At 35.1% G+C, this 22,167-nt stretch overlaps 1 protein-coding gene across 1 annotated transcript in view; it reads right to left on the bottom strand.

Moving 5' to 3' along the window:
- Positions 1–22,167, bottom strand: part of RTRAF (RNA transcription, translation and transport factor) — a 45,941-nt gene that overhangs the window by 18,831 nt on the left and 4,943 nt on the right. The window contains exons 3-6 of the mRNA XM_027841640.1: positions 21,276–21,375; positions 12,202–12,288; positions 10,265–10,353; positions 7,969–8,037 (exon numbers count right to left, since the gene is read on the bottom strand). Of these exons, the coding sequence (XP_027697441.1) occupies positions 7,969–8,037; positions 10,265–10,353; positions 12,202–12,288; positions 21,276–21,375 (345 nt within the window). The remainder of the gene's footprint in view (positions 1–7,968; positions 8,038–10,264; positions 10,354–12,201; positions 12,289–21,275; positions 21,376–22,167) is intronic.

Here is a 22,167-nt window from a genome sequence, read left to right as displayed (position 1 = left end):
TTGAAGGGAAAGAGAAGTAAGAAGGTAGAATCTGGTTAGTTACAACAAAATATTTTTTTTTCTTCCTAAAAAAAAGATCATTGGCAATTTTGAAAATAACAGTTTCAGTTTAATGATAAGGCCACAATCAAGATCACAGAGGACTGAAAAATGAAGGAGAAGTCAAAGTGCCAATTATAGATGGCTTTTTAAAGGAGATTAAGTACAAAGGGAAACAAAGTAGGACAATAGTAGGGATGGTGGGATCTAGAGAGGGTTTTCAAAGATGGGGAAGACTTGGGTGTGTTTATAAGTTGCAGAGAAACAGTCATCATGTAAGACATATTGAAGACTAGAGAATGGGGGTGATAGTGAAGCCATGCTGCTAAGGAAGACAGGAAAAGATGTGATCAAGGAGATGACTAAGGGTTTCCCTTAATAAGAAGAAGGGCCACTTCATCATCAGAGATTGGAGTAATGAGTATAGTAAGGGATAATCTCAGAGGCATGTGAATTAGGAGGAGAGATGAGCGAGTAATCAGTGAATGGCCTCAAATTTGTCAGTGAAATACAAGGTGAAGTCCTCAGCAGAGTGTAAGGGGAAAGAGTGGCATGGGAACCTGAACCTGCAACAGCAGAGCCAGCAGAAAGACAGGATGGAGCAGTCTTTCAGCTCAGGAGACTTGGAGGACTGGCAAGAAAGGTCCTTCTCACTTGACTAAAAGGGAGTGCATTCCAGGACAGGAAGCATCCCAATAACACTCAACTCAGCAAACCAGTGGGAGATCCTGAGCCCCAGGATGGTGGAGCAGGCAAACGCCAACACCAGGACCCCCCATGTGCTTTAGCATAGTCAGGGGAACTGGAAGACTCCAGTTCTGAGAACCACCACATGCTTTGGTACAGGCAAGCAGGCATCCTCCAGCATGACAGGAAAGTAGGTCAGACCTCCATGTGCTTCAGCACAGCCTAGGACAAACGGGCACCCTCCGATGGCCAGAACTCCATGGGCTTTAGTGTAGCCCCAGGGAAATGTAGAAAAATCCCACTGGACCTCAGCACATGCCAGACATAAACAGTAGGACCCCAGTTCAGTGCCAGGTAAGCTGCCAGACCCCTACGGACTCCAGCAGCACCAGTCAACCCCCAATCCACCCCCTCAACACAGCACCAGACACAAAGGTCCCCCCTGTGGGCCTCAGGGCAACATCAGAATAGCACCAGCTAAATAGCCAGGGCCTACAACCACTGGCACAAGAAGCCGCAGACAGAGACCCTTCCATCAGGGAGCAGAACTCAAATTTCAAAGATAGGAAAGAGGCCAAAAACATGATGACGTAAAACAACAAAAAAAGAATGTGAACATAAAAAGTTATTATGGTGACAGGGAAGACCAAGACACAATGACTTTATGAGAAATCAAGAAACAATAAATTAAAACCAAAAGAATGAAAATATAAAAGACAATCTGAATTATCTCACTGGAAAAACAACTAACCTGGAAAACAGATCCAGGAAAGATCATCAGAAATTGAGAGGATGCCCATCAATAGGAGAATGGATGAACAAGTTGTGATTATGATGGAATACTATTGTGATTATGATGGAATACTATTGTACTATAAGAAATGATGAGCAGGATGCTCTCAGAAAAACCTGCAAAGACCTGCATGGGCTAAGGCAAAGTGAAATGTACTGTGTACAAAGTAACAGCAATACTGTAAGATGATCAGCTGTGAATGCCCTAGCTAATTTCCATTATACAATGATCCAAGACAACTCTGAAGGACTTATGATGAAAAATACTATCTATCCCCAGAGAAAGAACTGATGGTGTCTGAATACAGACTGAAGCACACTTTTTTTTTTACTTTATTTTTCTTGAGGTTTTTTTTTGTCTGTTTTCTTTCACAACATGACTTTAATGGATATGTTTTGCATGAGTACACACATATAACCTATATAGCACTGCTTGCTTTCTTAATGAGGAGAGCTGGGGAGGGAGGACAAGAGGGAACTTGAAACTCAGTTTTAAAAAACGAATGTTAAAAATTGTTTTTACATGTAACTGGGGGAAAATTAAAATACTTAAAAAAAAAAGAAAGCAGAAAGGTGGGAAACAATCTTTACAGAAAATGTCTTTGATGAAGGCCTTCTTTCTCAATTATATAAAGAACTGAGTCAAATTTATAAGTCATTTCCCAATTAATAAATGGTCAAAGGATATGAACAGGAAGTTCCGAATGAAGAAAACAAAGCTATCTACAGGCATATGAAGAAGTATTCCAAATCACTTCTGATTAGAGAAATGCAAATTAAACCAGCTCTTAGATATAACCTCACACCTATGAGATTGGCTAATAAGGCAAAAAAAGGAAAATGACAAATGTTGGAGAGGATTTAGAAAAACTGGGACACTGATGCACCATTAGTGAAGTTGTCAACTGATCTAACCATTCTGTAAAGTGATTTGGAATGATGCACAAAGGGCAACCAAACTGCATGTTCTCTGATCCAGCAATACTACTACTAGGTCTGTATCCCAAAGAGATCATAAAAAAGGAAAAAGACTCACATGTACAAAAATATTTAAAGAAGCCCTTTTTGTGGTGGCAAAATATTGGAAACTGAAAGGATGCCCATCAACTGAGGAATGAATATAATGGAATACTATTGTGAATAAGAAACGATGAACACAGGTAGATTTCAGAAAAACCTGCAAAGACTTGTGCAAATTGATGCAAAGTGAAATGAGCAGAACCAGGAAAACACTGTACACAGCATTGGCAACATTGTGTGATGATCAACTATGAATAACTCAGTTCTTCAAGACTCATGAAGGAAAATGCTATTAATATCCAGATAAAGAACTGATGAACTCTGAATGCAGATCAAAGCACATTTTCTTTTACAAATGTAAAATGTACAAATGTAGTTTATTCTTTCTCATTTTTTATCTGTTCCTTCTTTCACAACTGTGACTAATATGAAAATATTTTTACTTGATAGCACATGTATAAAGTATATCAAACTTCCTATCATTTTCAGAAGACGAGAGGGGAGGGAGGGAGAAAAATTTGGAACTCAAAATCTTGTAAAAATAAATGCTAAAAATGTTCTTGACATGTAACTGGGATAAAAAAATGAAGTATTATTTTTAAAAAGTTGTTGGGCATTGCCCCAGAAAAGCCCAAAGTGATTATAAATGATTTTATTAAGGGATAAATTTACATGTAAAGATGGTTCCATCTCATGTGAAGTAGAAATTCTTGCCAATGGCTGTACAGGAGACTGTCAAATGATTTTCACAAATGCCTACAGATTTTCAAGATACATTTACAGGTAGGCAGAGAAATCATTAGGTCCTCAAGCAAGTACTCTGTCTGTGTTAGAGGACTCTGGTTTTGGGGGTATCTTCAAATGTACCAAAAGAAAGAACATTCCCTTCTCTGCCATACTATTTCCCCTGTTATGTTAATATGAAGCCATTCATCACATATGAAGAGATAAAGATTAGCCCAGGAAGCTGCCTTCTAGCAGGGGTCAAAACTGGTATGCCTGTAACATATTTAGTGATCCCTAATGATGTTATGAAGACAAGATTATAGGTGCCAGCCCAGGCCAGTTAAACCATCAAGTTTATGAAAATTCTAGCAAAAATGGACCTCAGGGGGCAGCTAGGTGGCGCAGTGGATACAGCACTGGCCCTGGAGTCAGGAGGACCTGAGTTCAGATCCGGCCTCAGACACATAACACTCGCTTAGCTGAGTAACTCTGGGCAAGTCACTTAAAAAAATGGACCTCAGAGATTTTTTTTTTAAGGTGTTGTACATGTGTTCCAATCTTTTCCCTAGTTTAGTGGGATACTGCTGACACACTGGTTCTACACTGACACTAGAAGCATAAAATGTATGGACCATTTCAAAATCCAGTACCAATTTACATGTGCCCAATCTTGATCATGCTGGGGCTATAAATTAGCAGTTGCTGTATTTGTAGGGATTGAAATTTAGATTTTACATACCTTGGTATATATACATGTCATGGGGTGTTATTAGAGAGGAATTCCCAGGAAAACATACATAATGCCATATTTTATTGTCATTGCTAAGATAAAAGTGTTCTTGATTAGGACTAACTTCTATTCCTTGTTTAAATTTAGCTTTAGCCTTTTTCTCTTTATCATATAGGTTTTGTACACCTTTAATACCAAGTCCTAGTGAAATTCCTATACATGATTAATTCTCTGGGATTTGGCTTACAAATATGTATATTTGCAATTTGACCTTGTCTAAGTGTTTGGGTAATACTGATATAGAATTTGAGAGAAGAAACAAAGTTGTATATTTTATTTAGGCTAGGGTTATGGTTCCAAAAGCAGCTATGGAATAGGTATCCTGTAGAGACAGAATGGCAAATACAGCAACATGAGCTCCAGGAATCATAAGAGAAAGAGAAAATAGAAAAGAATTCACATGTCATCCCCGGAAAGACGTCCAAAAATATAAACTCCTAGGAACAGCATTAGGGAAACTAGGTGGCACAGAGAAAGATTCATTTTCCTGAATTCAAATCTGATCTCAGACACTTACTAGTTGTATGATCCTGGGCAAGTCACTTGCCCACTGTTTGCCTCAGTTTCCTCATCTATAAACCAGGCAAAACTAGGATAATCTTACAAGGTGATGCCATGAATTGCAAGTGAATTGAATTTAAGTGAGGGAGGGCTGTGCAAATATCAGCCTCACTTTCTCCTCTGGAGCCATCTGGGTCCAGGAGTAAGATATAGATCAGAACAACTAAAGATGACCCTTGAGCCTTGAAATGAGGACATTAGAAAAAGGGAGAGATCCCAAAGACATTAAAAAAAAAGAGAGATGTTTCCTTGTTGTATAAAAATGTTTACAGCAGCTCTTTTAGCTGGTGGTTAGCCACGGAAATCAAAGGGGTGCCCATTAATAGGGGAATGGTTTAAGAAGCTGTGGTATATGATTGTAATGGAATATTATTATGCTATAAGAAATGACAAGCAGGATGATTTCAGAAAAACCTGGAAAGACTTACATGAACTGAACCAAAGTGAAGTGAATAGAACCAAGAGAATATTGTACACATTAACAACAATATTGTTCAATGAGGAACTGTGAATGACTTAGATATTCTTAACAATACAATGATCCAAGACAATCCCAAAGTACTAATGATGAAGCATAATATCCATCTTCAGAGAAAGAACTGATATTGTTTGAATACAGACTGAAGCATGCTAATTTTCACTTTCTTTCATTTTTTTCTTTTATTCAAGTCTTCTTGTACAAAATGACTAACATGGAAATGTTTTACACAACGAGGGCTAGGTGAGGAGAGGGCGGCAAGAAGGGATAGAATTTGGAATTCAAAACTTTAAACAAAAAATGTTAAAAAGAAAAGAAAAAAGGAGAGAACTCTGGATCTCCCCAAATCACTGGCTATTAATAATCATTTCTCTCACTTATGCTGTGTTACGCCAATTAAACTTTTAAAAGAATATTTTATAGAGCTAGAAAAAAATGAAATTCATATAGAAAAATAAATCATTAGTGAGAAGGAAGGGAGGAGGGAGAGTGTCCTGATCAGTATCTGATGTAAAATTTTACTACATGATAGTAACCATTAAAATGATGTGGAAAAATTGGGACACTAACTCATTGTTGGTGGAACTGTAAAATGATCTAACCATTCAGGAGAGCAATCTTGAATTATGCTCAAACAGTTATTAAACTACCTATGCCCTTTGACCCAGCAATACCACTATTTGAGAAAAAGGAAAAGAACTTATGTGTTCTAAAATGTTTATAGCAGCTCTTTGTGGTTGCAAAGAATTGGAAATTGCAGAAATGCATATCAATTGTGGAATGGTTGGACAAGTTGTGGTATATGATTGGAATGGAATACTACTGTGATATAAGAAATGATGAGCTCAATCATTTTAGAAAAACATGGAAAGACTTGTATGAAATAATGAATAGTGAAATGAGGAGAAACAAGAGAATACTGAATAATAACAGCAATATTGTTTTAAGAATGACTTTGAGCAAATAAGTCATTTTGTCTATTAAAAATACCTAAATTAACCCAAAAGAACATTTGAAGAAAGATGCTAACTGCATCCAGCGAAAAAGGTGATAAATAGAAATATGTCTAGAATAATTTTTACATATCTATCTACCTATCTATCTATCTATCTATCTATCTATCTATCTATCTATCTATCTATCTATCTATCTATCTATCTATCTATACCTCTTTGTACCTAATGATAGCCATCTATAGGGTGGGGGGGTGGGAAAGGAGGGAAGAAAAAAAAGAAATTTACATGACAATTTTTTTGTATATTTGAAAGGAATAGCAAGCTGTGCATCGTAGATCTGCAATTTCATGTACAATCATCTTTTTTAATTGTACTAATTATCAAAATGTTTCTTTTATTCTATAAAAAATAAAATTTTAAAAAATGATTTGATACTGGTTAACAAAAAGAAAACTCTAACAATGGAACAGATTATATATACATAATAGCACAGTGCTCAAATTAACCCAAAGACCACAGTTACTAGAAGGAGAACTTATTTACCATAAACTGCTGAGAAAACAGGCAACAGTCAGGCAGAAATTAGATTTAGACCAACACTTCACACTATTTACTAAGATAAACCTCAAAAGGATACATGACCTAAATTTGAAGTCATATCAAAAACAAATTAGTTCTATGGCTAAACAAGTTATACAAAGGAACATGCAAGATTAAGTGGTCAATTTTGTTTATTCAAAATCTAAAAGGTTTTGAACTAACAAATTTATTACAGTAAAAGTTAGAATGGAAACAGGTAATAAGAGGGAAATTTATGCAACCAAGTTCTCTGATAAAAATCTCATAACAAAAATATATAAGGAACTGATTCAATTTTATAAGACTTGGAGTCATTCCTCAATAGTCAGAGGATATGAATAGGCAGTTTTCAAAGGAAGAAATCCAAGTTACCAATCATATGAAAAAATACTCTAAATCACTAACAATTAGAAAAATGTAAATGAAAGCAACTCTGATGTAATTAATTTATAAACTAAAATATAAATTAAAGCAATCCAACTCACATCTATCAGACTGGCACAGATGACAAAAGAGGAAAATGAGAAATGTGGGAGGGGTTGTAGGAAAACAGAGACTCTAGTGAAATGTTGATGGAGCAATTAATTGGTCTAGTCCTCCTGGAAAGCATACCCTTTGACTCAGCCAAATTAAGCTTATATTTCAAAGAGATCAAAGAAAGAGGAAAAGGATCTTTATGTACAAAAATATGAGTAGCAGCTTTTTTTGTAGTAGCCAAAAAACGTAAAGTAAGATGTTGTATTCCAATGGGAAGAAGCTAAATAAACTGTGTTATATGTAAAGGTAAGGAATATTATTGTGCCATAAGAAATGATGAATTGGACAGACCTCTATGAACACAGACTGAAGTGAACAGAACTACAAAAATAATTTATAGAAGGTGAAAAACAACTTTGAAAAACTTTAGAATTCTTATCATATTTGGTTGTATTAAAGTTAACACCTCGATAGATAAAAACAACCCAAAGCATATGTTAAACTATCCACATATGTTAGATATTCACACAAAACTAGTACAGCTTCTATCACATCTTGACTCTTGATGGCATAGTTCCAAAACTTTCTAGGGAAGAACTAAAACAATCTTAAAACAATTAGGAGAACTGGAGGACCATAATACAAATATTAAGATCACAAAACCAGATGAGCAGTCTCCTTAAAAAACAAAGAAATTAGGGAATATGGACACAGCAAGGCCACACAATCACAACCCACCTCAACAATATGTAGGACAGCTCTTACCACAGGTGCTTAAAACATGTATAAAGATATTCACCTATTACAACATCTGAAAGGGTTACCAAAAATAGTTAATTTCCAGTTTAAAGAAACACACATACCTCTTTTGTCTGATTTGCCTTAGCAACTGCCTCCTGTGTTAAGCGTTCCTGAACCAAAATGCGAATTGCCTAATAGATAAAAAAAACAAAAAACTTTTTAATCTTTCTTTTTACACAGATGGGTAAATTAAACGGCATATCATCCTTTTCTTTCTATGACTCAGTAGTACAAGGGTACCAAAGGGTATTAATCAGAATTCACCAATGTTGAGAATAAAGGGCTACAATATGTGGTTTAGATTTCTTATCCCCACCCTCACCTCACTACTGGTCCTCAAAAGTGCTCTCCCCCTTCCTATTACCATCCTTAACTCACAAAAACTGTTGCTGCTGTGAAAATATTTTTATCTAGTTTTGGTTAATTAAAGATGCCATTTATGTATCTTAATTATTTAGTTATTTCTACAACCAGTCTCTCTGATAAGGGCCTCATTTCTAAAATATATAGAGAATTAAGTCAAATTTATAAGAGTACAAGCTATTCCCCAACTGATAAATGGTCAAAGGATATGAACAGACAGTTCTCAGGTGAAGAAATTAAAGCCATCTATAGTCATATGAAAAAATGCTCTAAATCATTACTGATTAGAGAAATGCAAATCAAAACAACTCTCAGGTACCACATCACACCTATCAGAATGGACAACATGACAAAACAGGAAAATGACAAATGCTGGAGAAGATGTGGGAAAATTGGAACACTAATGCATTGTTGGTGGAGTTGTGAAATGATCTAACCATTTTGGAGAGCAATTTGGAACTATGCCCAAAGGGCTATAAAAATGTGCATACCCTTTGACCCAGCAATAGAACTTCTAGGGCTATATCCCAAAGAGATCACACAAATGGGAAAAGGACCTACATGTACAAAAATATTCAAAGCAGCTCTTTTTGTGGTGGCAAAGAATTGGAAATTGAGAGGATGTCCATCAAGTGGGGAATGGCTGAGCAAGGTGTGGTATATGAATGTGATGGGATACTATTGTGCTATAAGAAATGATGAACAGGGGGCAGCTAGGTGGCACAGTGCATAGAGATCCAGCCTTAGAGTCAGAAGAACCTGAGTTCAAATCTGGCCTCAGGCATTTGATGCTTGCTAGCTATGTGACCCTGGGCAAGTCACTTAACCCCAATTGCCTCACCAAAAAAAAAAGAAATGATGAACAGGCTGACTTCAGAAAAACCTGGAAAGACTTGTATGGTCTGATGCTGAGCGAAATGAACAGAACCAAGAGAACGTCGTACACAATAACAGCCACATTGTGTGATGACTAATATTGATAAACTTAACCCTTCCTGGCAATACAAGGATCTAAGACCTCTCCAGAGGCCTCGTGATGGAAAATGCTATCCACACCCAAAGAAAGAACTATGGAAGCTGAATTGTTATTTTTTTTCTCTTCTGTTGAGTTTTATTTCCTCTTTCTGATGGTTCCTCCTATTGGTTTTAATTTCTACTTACAACATCACTAATGTGAAAATATGTTTAATATGAATGTAAATGTATAGCCTATATCAGATTAAGTGCCGTCTTGGAGAGGGTGGCGGGGAGGAAGGGGGAGAAAAAATTTTAAACTCAAAAGCATATGGAAGTGATTATTGATAAATCAAAATAAACTAATTAAAAAAAAAGAAAAAAATTTAGTTATTTCAAAGAACATATTACATTTAACCACATGTTAAAAATAATTCAAGGGGCAGCTAGGTGGTGCAGTGGATAGAGCACTGGCCCTGAAGTCAGGAGGACCTGAGGTCAAATCTAGCCTCAGACCCAACACTTGACACATACTAGCTGTGTGACTTTGGGCAAGTCACTTAACCCCGATTGCCTCACTAAAAAAAAAACCAATAATAATAATAGTAATAATTCAAAACAACATTTTTTTCATCACACTTTTTTTCAGGCAAAGCATGAAACTACAAAGGGTAACATATAGGCCTAAGGACACAGATTGGCTACCCACCATAATACAGGTTCCTAAATATAAATAATATTTCATCTCAGAGCTCCAACACACCTTATTTCTATACACAGAAAATCTTGTTTACTGATTAGTGATCTTATTACCAAGATACAAAGTACGCTACTAAACTGTAGGACTATGTACTATGTTGTGTGTATATATGTATGTATGTATGTGTGCATATGTATATGTATTTTTTTTTAATCTCATAGTATCTGTTTTATTTCAATAAAGAGAGCATCATACACACTTTCCAGAATTATGGTATTTTTTAAAAGAAAGATATACACAGTACTTCTCTTACAATATTAAACTTAAGAATATAAACTGACCTTAAGCATTACCAAGTAATCATCATGACGCTGGATCTGAAGAAGGTTGGCCAAAGCCATTACTCCTGCCTTAAAATCAGGATTATTCACTGTAAAACAAATACATATAAAAGTTGATTTCATATTTATTTACAAAGGTATGATACAGATTTAGATTACTATTAGGCTGAGAACTTTAAAGAAAAAAAAGGCATCTACAATTTCTTACCCAAGAATTACCCCAAAGAACATACAAAATTAAAATCCTAGCACTAACAAATATGATGGTAAAACTACTTCTTTTTCTTCAATAATGTTCATGCATTCAACCTAAAGGCCTGGTGAGCAATTTTATTCACACTGATTTTATCCTATGTAATTCTTTTTCTACAAAACTTATGTAAGTCGTATTTTTCATTAACATTTCTTTCCAAAACCATCAATATAATCTGCAGCTTCTGAGAGCCCCAAAAACTTATTAGTTCATATGAGTGACAATTCATAAAAAAGACATCAAAAAAGAACCAGTCACTGGTAGATTATTTTTTTATGAGCTAACTAATAAGAATCTTCATTTAAAGCAAACAACAAAAAATAGTAAAAAGCAAAGACTGACTAAAAGAGGCTGAAACAGTGAAACCTATCAGTGTACCTAACTACAAATTACTTTTGTGATAAATAGTAAATACCAATAATCTCCATCTTGCTTTAACAACAACAACAACATAATTATGATAATATCACTGAGTAGGACATTTTCCAATGTAAGGATGTTCTAAAAATACTATGCACAGGCAATTTTGCATATAATGTTAGTTTTCCAATAATTTCCTTCTTTCATATTGATATTTTACTAAAGATAAAACAGTAATAACATATAATCATAAAAAATGTGTTCTGCCTTAGTTAGCTCAGACTTACGTTCTTAATCATGTTATGATTAATCAATATATAATACACAGATTTTAATGAAGCATACTTTCTTTAAGTTTCCTCCAAACTATCTAAGACAAGAATTCCATTTTCTTTTAGGAAAAACATGGAATTAACCAAATGGAAAGAGTGAAAATCAATTTAAAATGACCAATCTGAATTTTAAACATTGAAGCTTTATAATACCCCTGAATATCCTTGTAACCATTTAGATTCACCTTTTTTTTCTTTTTGAAAACCCATTCAGTAATTAAGACTTACAGTTGTGGGGGGAAAAATACACTGCCCACTACTCAATTACAGTGAGATCTAAAAGATTCTATCTCCCTTTATAGGGGCAGTTAGGTGGTGCAGTGAATAGAGTACCAGCCCTGGAGTCAGGAGGACCTGAGTTCAAATCCAGCCTCAGACACATGATACTCACTAGCTGGGTGATCCTGGGCAAGTCACTTAACCCCAACTGCCTAACCAAAAAAAAAAAAAAAAAAAGACTTACAGTTGGGTATCCCAGCTATGTATGTACATAGCTATGTAACAAAGTGGTCTACAGAGAAAAAGTTTTTAAATGCATTGGAACCTTGCTATCCATAAACATTATTATGATGTTATTAATTGATTTTAAAAAGGAAGTCTTTCATTCTAAAATCACGCTCATCTATTTAAAATTTCTTCAGAAAAGTTAGATATATTCATATGTGGGTCAATTTATTTTACTTAAAAATATACACAATTTTCCCTTCTTACAAAACTGAGATACCATCCTAAGAAAGGGAAATGAATGGAAACATATTACATAATATCCTAAGGATAAGATTTCAGAAAACCACTGCATTAAAAAAAATTAGATTTTAATCTGACACAAATATTTATTTATCCTAGACCAACTTTGTATCTATTTGAAGAATTCATTTGTTTACTAAAATAAATCTATATTGAAAGATTTAATTCTAAATAAAAGAAAATTTAAAAAAGTATTTTAGCTAAATTAGTGCTATCAAACAATCTTTACTCAGTTGCACACTTACCATCCAAATTTATCAGTGGCTCTGCATTTTTAGCTGCATTGTCAGCATTTTTAGCATTATCTGATACAGAATCCTTGTATTTGTCAGCTATAAGAAAGGCATAAATTAATTAGTCATAATAGTAATAATATGATAATATAATAATTAAAGTTGAATGCTATATTAGTTTACTTAGGATAAGTGAAAAATTATCCTACAGAAAATATAAATTAAGAGGACAGGTAGGTTAAATATTTTAATAAGTCCTAAGATAACTTTACTGAGTAAACTAAATGCATTTACAATTTGTTCAACATTTACCTAAACCATTCTGATGCCATTGTGTTTGTAACATTCTAATTTTCAAGGACTCTCACCTAAGCATTCCCTCTTGCTCTTCTTCTGCTTGTCTGACCAGAATTTACTGCCAATACTTCACTCATTTCACTAACATGCTCTGACAAGCATGGTATGAACTGTGCCAAAAATGAGTAACACACAAAAGACATTTGTATACCTCAAAGACTTTAAGAAAAAAGCTGCAAAATGGCCTATTGAAGACATTCAGCTAGATAGTCTGGCTTGAAATCCCAATTAATCCAAAATGGACAGTGGCTCCAGAATCTGGTAGAATGAATCCAAGAACAGTTGCACAAAAATTGCTACCAAGGAACATTCATCTATAGCTTCTCAATGACATGTGGGCAACACTTTTGTTACACAGAGTCCAATCTCATATTGATACATTTCCAACATCATGTGAATGGTATCAACATGGCACATCCACTCACACTGACGAACACGAAAACACACACACACAGAGATATACTTCAACGCTTTTGAGATCTGAAGGTAAGTCCATTCATTTATTTTAATCACAAAAATCTACATGATATTTAAATTGAGTCAATAACTGACTTCATTTTCACTCAATTCATACAAGTACATTCCTGACTCAAAGATATTCCCCTATTTACCAATGTAGTGGAAGATGAACATCAAGAAACACAGACACAACTACATACTTCCTTATCTCCTTCCCTCTCTGAGAATAGAAGGGTGGATCCTCATACTGCTAGCCTAAACAGAGTAAGCTCCCATATCCCATCCAGAACCCACATGCTATAAGGCTTACAGATTAACAAATAATTACCTAGCAACAAGCTGGGAAGTAAGGACAAATTTCTGAAGATTGTTTTGAATAAATAAATTTACTTTTTCTTGGGATTTGGGTCAACATGTTCTGCAGAATTTCTAACGTTGAATAGTATTATGTACTATTGTGTTCTTCTGATGGTGACAGCAGACAATACACAAACTGATTCCAGGTGTATTTATAGAAACTGTGAACATGTTTTAAAATTATATGCACTTTTTAAACATACTACATCTCAAGTCAAAATTACTTTTTCTGAATAGCAGAGTAACTGTCAAAAGGCACTGTTCTGTTGAAATTGTAAAGTGCAAAAAGTGGATTACCTACTCTTAAAAACATAATACACATTAAGGTCATAAATTTCATAAATAAATTCAATTTTTAAAATAGATTTCCTCTCAAATTTTAAAAACATTTAATACAGAATTAAATAAAGTTGTATCCATTTTCTTTCACTAAAATTTTGCCTGAAAAGTAAAGTTGTTTCTCTCCTAAACTTCCATCATCTTACTTACCAAAACATCAAAACATCTCAATACTTCAAAAACACAATAATTTACACTGCCCTAAACATTAGATGGTTTAGAACTACAAAGTAGGATTTTAATATAATCACTTGAAAAGAAATGTTTATTAAATATGAGATTCTAAAATAAGCCATCACTGAATACTAGACAAACTATAGTGTTTGTGGATAGATGATTTTCTAAGAGAAAAAATGTGTTGAAATATAATTTTAAATTTCTAATAAAATTATTTTTAAACCATCAACCTTCCCAAGGAAAAGAAAAAAAATTTGCCTCTCACTACCTAGTATATGTCTTTACAACTTCATTTTTTTATTTTTTATTTTTTAGGCAATTGGGGTCAAGTGACTTGCCCAGAGTCACACAGCTAGTAAGTGTCAAGTGGTTGGTCTGGGGTCGGATTTGAACTCAAGTCCTCCTGACTCCAGGGCCGTTGCTCTATCCACTCCAGTATGTGTCTTAAGAAATGACTGTGCAGATCAAACATCACTATATTGCATACTATGGCTAATAACACGAAGGACAAATTAATTAAACAATTTATGTTATAAAAATTTGAACCAGATTCTTGCCACTCTAATTGACATAATACACAAAATCAAATTCCAGGTTAGGTGTAGATAAAGCACTGGGCCTTGAATCAGAAAGATCTAAGTTCAAATCCAGCCTCAGACACTCACTAGCTGTTTGACTTTGGTCAAATCACTTTATTGCTGCCTGCTTTAGTTTCCTCAATTATAAAATGGAGATACTAATAGTTCCGACTTCACAGTGTTGTTGTGAAGATCAAATGAGATAATATTTATACACTGCTGGACACATAGCAGACTCTAAATAAGTGCTTGTTCCTTTCTCTCCTTCCCTTCTCATTTAACAAAGTAATTTGCTTTTTTCCTTGTACAACTTTCCCCTTTTAAACTGATTTTTAAAAAAAATGAAGTTGGATTTTTGCCACTAATTCACTTGTTACAGAAAGTTATCTATCAAATTACAGGTTAACAAAAAACAAAATATTAGCAAACAGGTTAAAGTAACATATTTGGGAGTATATAGAGCTAGGAGGCACAGTGAATAGCGAGCTGGATCTGGGGTCATGAAGACTTGAGTTCAAATGTGACCTCACACTTAATATGTCTGTGACCTTGGGCAACTAATTCTCTATTGGCTTTAGTTTCCTAAACTGTAAATGGGGATAATAATATCATCTACTTCCCAGGGCTGCTATGAGGATCAAATGAGATAATATTTGCCAAGTGCTTAGCACATTGCCTGGCACATAGTAGGAGTTATATAAAAACGTTTATTATGATCATTATCATTATTAATATCATTTCCAAGTAAACTACATTAATGGAAAAATTGCAGAGGAATCTCCCATACCTCTCCCTCTCTCAATTCTTCTGTCCTGGACTTTCTTGTCTAAACCCTCTCATTTGCCAACTTCAACTGCTCTTATGGATTAATTATCATCGCTACAGCAAATAACTCTCACAATCCTACCAGGTGCCCGAAAGAAAATCAGGCCTTACCATCTGCCACTATGCCATCTGGACTACCAAACCAGATGGTTTCTTATCTGCCCTGTCAAAGCATCACCTTCCTCCTTCTTTCCCTCCCTCACCTGGGCAGCTGATGTACTCTAAGGGCCACTGCCTTTGTCATCTGCTTTGCCCTTGCACCATAAACCTTTCTATCCATTCTGCACCTGTACTCTCCTATGTGTTCTTTCCCCCAATTAGATTGTAAGTTTCTTGAGAGAAAAGATTATCTAGCTTATCACTCTGTATGTACCTCAAAACTTAGCACAATGCTTGACATACTAAGAATTTTTAAGTGATTTTCATTCATTCATTCATTCATCTAGCCCTAAATTCTCTCCCAAGCTCCAGTCTCACATCAATTATCTATTGGATATTTAAAACTATATCTCTAATATACATCTCAAAAACTGAATTCATTATTCTATCTAAAGCCTATCCCTCTCCCCAACTTCCCTATTTCTATTAAGGGCATTACCATCCTTCTAGTCTTCAAGGTTCACAATCTTGAAGGCACTCTAGATTCTACTATCCCTCACCCTTCATATCCACTCAGTTGCCACATCTTTCCATTTCTACACCCACATTTCCCTCCACCTACCCCTTCTCACATTCTCTCATCCACCTCTTCTCTCCACTCACACAGTTACCACTTAGTTCAGGCCCTCATTAGCTCTAGCCTAGATTATTAAAACAGCATTCTAATTGATCTCTCTGGTTCAAGTCTCTAACTATTTCAATCTGTCTTCCACCTATGTCATATGCCCAAGTCACTATGGCTTGGAATGGGGGAGGAGAAGGGAAGGGACTAAAGGACTACTAGTTGCTGGCATCCAGGTCACTATTATACCTGGAGACTCTTCGTACCTCCAACTGTTTCTGGCACATTGGATGGATCTACTATGACAAACTTCTGGGAAGTCACAGAAAACAGTCAACTAAGGATGTGGAGGCATAAATGGACTGAAATCTACATTACTGGAGGGAATTTCTAAATCAATGACATCACTAATTCATTTGTGTAAAAGTAAAGAAAGGAAGCATGGTAAGATGGAAATAGAATTTTTAACTAGATAGATCTGTTAAGAAAACATCATAAACATTCCACTTTTTGAATTAAGCATTCATGATTCATTTTGGCTAACGGAGGAAATCTCTTTTGGGCACTTTCCCCCTTGACTGAGTAGAACCAAGCACTAGGAATTCACGCCAATGATTGACCAGGGTTTCCCTAATAAGGATTTTCCATACAATGTGGCATATATTATTTTAATTAAAGGAAAATATACATGTGGTGTTGCTACAATCTCTAGTAAAGATATTAAGAATTTAGCTCTACGACAGCATCACAAAGTCGCTCTGCCACAGGTAGATGAGTGTAAAACTTGTTCTTGAAATCCAATTAATCTAAAAACTGACTATTCCTCCAAAAATAGCATATTATAGTCAAGGCTGGTTATAGGAATCCCAGATAAAGAATATCATTCAATGTATATGTATAGCCTACATCAGATAGTACACCATCTTGGGGAGGGTAGTGGGGAGGAAAGGGGAAAAAATTTTAAACTCAAAAGCATATGGAAGTGATTGTTGATAAATCAAAATAAATTAATAAAAAAATTTTAAAAATAAAAAAATAAATAAAAGAACGTCATTCAAGAAAGCATCAGTTCAGATACAAATAGTCTTAGAAAAGAGCTCAGACACAAAAAAATCTTACACTACACTTCTCACTTGGCTGCATACATTGGGACTTCTCTTATTGACATTTCCACCATACCCCCAAGGAAGCTCATTATTGGAATGACCTTGTCATCCTGTAAGATCTCATCAGTCTTGGACCTCCTGCCTCTCTAATTGATTGGTGGGGTCAGGAATTCCAAATCTCCACTTAAAGAGAAATCTCAACTCAGACATCTCATTTCTCATTTGGCTGCACTACCTTGAGACTTCTCTTACTGCCTTTCCACCATATCCTAGCAATGAGACTTTCATTTTTCATGTTTATATCCCCAAAGCTTAGCACAGTGCCTGTTATATACTAGGTGCTTAATAAATTCTTATTAATTATTGATCATAAGTATCCTTGTTGCACAACTATAGTTATTCAACACCCTAATAAATGCTTAGAGGAGTGGCTCTTATGAGACACCTATAAATAATTAATAATAATAAATTCTAAATCATTAATAATCAATAATATATGTCATCAATAATAATAAAAATTAATACTAATAATTACTCTGCCCTACCATGGCAAGGATATGTAGCCAGGATAAGTATAAAGGCATTTATCTTTAGTTTTGATAGATCCAGCTTCCCTTTCTTCCTCACAGAAATGTATCTGATTGGCAGGTCATCAGGATATGCTGCTTCACATGGTTTTATGCACCATCAAGTCTAACATACCTTAGACTCTACTTGGCTGGGACTTTATATGCCCCTATACAACCAGGGTAGCTAGGTGGTATAGTAGATAAAGTGCCAGGTCTAGAGTCAGGAAGATTCACCTTCATGAGTTCAAATCTGGCCTCAGACACTTACTAGCTATGTGACTAGCAAGTCACTTCACTCTTTCCCTCAGTTTCCACATCTGTAAAATGAGCTGGAGAAGGAAATGGAAAACCACTCCAGTATTTTTGCCAAGAAAACCCTAAATAGGGTCATGAAGAGTAGAAAACAACAACAACAAATATAACCAAGAAGCTGCATCAAGAAAATCTGGGCCAACCAGATGCTAGGGCAGTTTTGTCATCTTTAGGTAAAGCCTCCCCGTGTTGTGGGTGAGAAGAAAGAAGCTGTGTTGGGAAAATGCTGGTTGTATCACACAGGGCCACTCTTTTGATATCACAAATCTAAATAAGAGTTAAATAATCAAGACAACATAGATTTGGAGTCAAAAGAACTGGATTGTGTGATATCAGCTGCAATACTTATTAGTTGTATGACCTTGAAAAAGTCAAACTGTCAGAGCATTAGTTCCTTTGTGAGTACACATGGTGATATTAACATCTGTATTATCTACCTTATAAAACTATGGGGAAAGTGCCTTACAAATTGTAAAGAGTTATAAAACCATGATTTATTATTTCAAAGTTTCTCTCCACTTGAGAGGGAAGGGCAAAGAGGAGTATTATTTCGGACCCAATTTATTTATTTAATCTTGTAGGCCTAACAACATATTCTCATGGCCATATAAGTAACACAGGGGAAAAAACAATTAATTCGATTAAAATAATATCATCGTGTTTATAAAGTTTGATGACTTGCAAAGCACTTTTCCCACATCATCATGAGTCAGGTAATACAAGTATTATCCCCATTTTTACACAGATGATGAAAATGGATTTAACTGACTTGCCATGGTCACAAAGTACATGAGGAATGATTTTAACTCGGGTCCCCTGGTTCCAAGTCCTGAGTTTTTTTTCTTATGATCCTCAGGACCATGTAAATCGTAAAGTAATATATAAGTATGAAATATCTTCAGCCATTCACATGCCATTCCACTTCAGGTAGAGACCAGATCTTTAATTTCACTGTTAGAGGGAACACCATGGTAAAGAAACTCCCTAAGCCAATGTAACACTTCTATGCCAGTGTACATTTCTCTGTAACTTACAGTCTAAAAGAGTTTATTAGAGCACTGAGAAATTAAGTGTCTTTCACATAGGCAGAACTTGAACTAGATGGTCATTTCTGACTCGAAAGTCAGCTTTCTAACCACTATGCATGCTGTTTCTCTCTCCATCTCATGCACTCCATACAAATGATACTACTTATCATTACATGAACATGTCACACAATCTGGATTCTCCTCATCCATCCTTAGATTATGTTATTAAATATTAAAGAAATGGTATTGTAGTGTCCTAGTGACTAGGTCCTATTCAGAAGTCATTGGTACTACCCAAATAGAAAAACTGTCAATACTTAAATCTGTAGAAACAATGTCCTGTTTTGAAATCCTTTTGTTTTATCTTTATCAAAGGCCTAACCAATTTCTAAATGGAATCTAAGTCAGATTTCAGGAAGGAACCTTGAACTCCCTGAAAACAAATCAGGGTGCCCACCAAACTCAGATTAATAAAATTAAGAGCAGTATCTCTTTGTCCACCCTTGATCAGAATAAATGGTTTAGGAAGATGGTTGATAAATTAAATTACAATTATTCTGTTTAAACTCTAACTTAAACTTTGTACCCTTGTTTAATCTTCAATGTGGAACATTGCCTTTTTTCATGATTACTATAAAATGAGTTGCGGAGAATTCAACAAAGAATAAACTCTTTCCTTTCATTTTCTCTCTAAAAAGCCCAATGCCTAAAATTTAACTCATAATTTTGTTAAGAAATCTGGAAAGCTTCTACCAAAAATGAATACTGCTGAGTTTTCTTCAACAATCTTCACCTTTTGAAATCCTATGAGGCCCAAATCAAATGCTACACCCAAGTTTTCACTGACTCCATGGTAGAAAACCACCTCTTCCTTCTTAGAATTCTCACAACTCTGTGATTCTATTTATTTTGCCATGACCCTCAGCAAACTACTTAACTTCAAAGGAACTACAAAACACCATATTTTCTTTTGTATTATTGCTACTTGCAAACAAGCCTCATTGCTCTTAAATTATTTTAGTTTATGTAAGTTCTCTGGTGTCAGGAACCATGTATTATTCATCTTTGAATGTTCCTCATTGCCTAGCAATGTTTTCAAATTCGTTGAGATGAACTCAAATTTTAAATATATGTGGTGATATCAATCTGAAGTTTCTTTCAAGATGCATATTGCAACCCAATCATGCCTGCCTAGCCCATGTGACTCTTATCCATGGTGTCCTATCATTCCATCATTCTGCCTGAGGTAGAATCCTTACACAATTTTTCCTGATATCAAAAGGGTACTAGTAGAATACTCCGGATATTTTGCCCTTAATCACATGACCAACCCATCTTCTCTTTCGACTATACATTTTCTTGATAAAGTTTTTATTCTACTATTGAATTAACTAGAAGTTCTAAGAACTAAGCAATAGGCTTGGCTTTGATGTGGAAATGTTCTTCCACTGTTCATTTATCTTTTAATCTATAAGCTATAATGATGTGTTGATACAGGATCACAACTTTAGAGCTAGACACTCATATACAGCTTAATCTAATTACATTATTTAACAGGTTAAGAGGTGGCACAGTGGATAGAGCACTGGACCTGGCGTTGGGAAGACCAGAGGTCAAATCCAGTTTCAGATACTTGCTATCTTATGACCCTGAGCAAGTCACTTAAACTTTGTCTGCCTCAGTTTCCTTATCTGTAAAATGAAGATAATAATAGCACCTACCTCATTGGGTTGTTGTGAGGATCTAAAGATAACATTTATAAAGTGCTTAGCACAGTGCCTGACACATAGTAGGTGCTTAATAAATGCTTATTCCCTTCCCTTATTCCTTTCCCCCTCATTTGACAGATGATAAAACTAAAAGCCAGAGAGGCTAACTTGCCATGGTAACCAAGAGAACTAAGTAAAAGAGCTGGGATTCAAACCCAGGTTCTCTCACTCCAAAAATCCAGTATTCCTTCCATTCCAACAGACCACAGTACTTCTAGAAAATCTAAGGACCAAATAAATAATGAAGAGAAATGTGCTTTGAACTGCTTTTGCTAATGAGGCGCTTTTAAATAGGATTTTATTCTTGTTAGAAAACCATAGCTTCTCAGTGAGATCAAAGAAAGGAAGAAATAAAAAGGAAAGGGAATTGCAGCTTTTAAAAAAGGATTCAAATAAAAAGCAGTTAAATTATTTTTTAAAGACTCCCATATCAAGTCTTTTCATAATCCATCATTGAATATATAATTAATGCACAGGTAAAAATCATACCGTTATCTCCATATTCAAGTCTAACAGCTAAACCGAGAAGCCAATCAATAGTTTCCTGTCGCTCTTGAATCTTGAAAGGGCAGTTAACATCTTTCAGATACTGTGAAAAGAAGAAAATCTGGTTCATTATCACCAGTTAAATGGCAACATATAGTTAGAAATAAGAATTAATAAATAAGCCATAGTGTCTATATTTAGATGAACAATTTTGTATTAATTATACCATCTAGGGCACAATATGTCTTATATATCTAAATCTTAAAACAATGAGTGATTAAAACAACAAAATACCACTACTATACAATTTAGACATTCAAGTTAAGTGTTGTTCTTCATTGTAGCTCCTTTGTAATTCATTCATTCATTCAATATCCATTTAAGTATGTATTACATGTCAGATACCACACCAGGTGCTGGGAAAACAAAGACAAAAACTAACTAGTCCTTGACATGCAGAAGGTTACATTCTATCAGAGGAAACATGAATACAAAAAAGAACAGGGGAAACAAATTCAAAAAAGAAATAGAAAGTAATTTATGGGTAGGAGAGCAAAAGAAACTGGAGAAGTTGAGGACAGGCCTCTTGTAGGAAATGACAAAGTGAAAGACTAACAGGTAGGGAATCTGGGTGATTTAAAAGATGGTAGTGGCCTTGACAACAATAAAGAAAATATAAAGAGGAGAGTATTTAGGATGGAAAGATAACAAATTGTTTTTAACATTCTGAATTTAAAATTTTGGAACATCCTATTGGAAATGTTTAATATATAGTTGCTGGTGTGTAACTGGCGCTCAAAAGAGAAACTGGGGCTAGATATATAGATCTGGGATTCATCTACATAGAGGTGATAGCTGAACCCCAGAAGCTTTTGATGTCACTAACAACGATTGC

Source organism: Vombatus ursinus, unplaced genomic scaffold, assembly GCF_900497805.2.
Source record: "Vombatus ursinus unplaced genomic scaffold, bare-nosed wombat genome assembly UNPS02004746.1, whole genome shotgun sequence".
Taxonomy (NCBI): domain Eukaryota; kingdom Metazoa; phylum Chordata; class Mammalia; order Diprotodontia; family Vombatidae; genus Vombatus; species Vombatus ursinus.
This window is presented reverse-complemented; position numbering and strand designations above follow the sequence as displayed.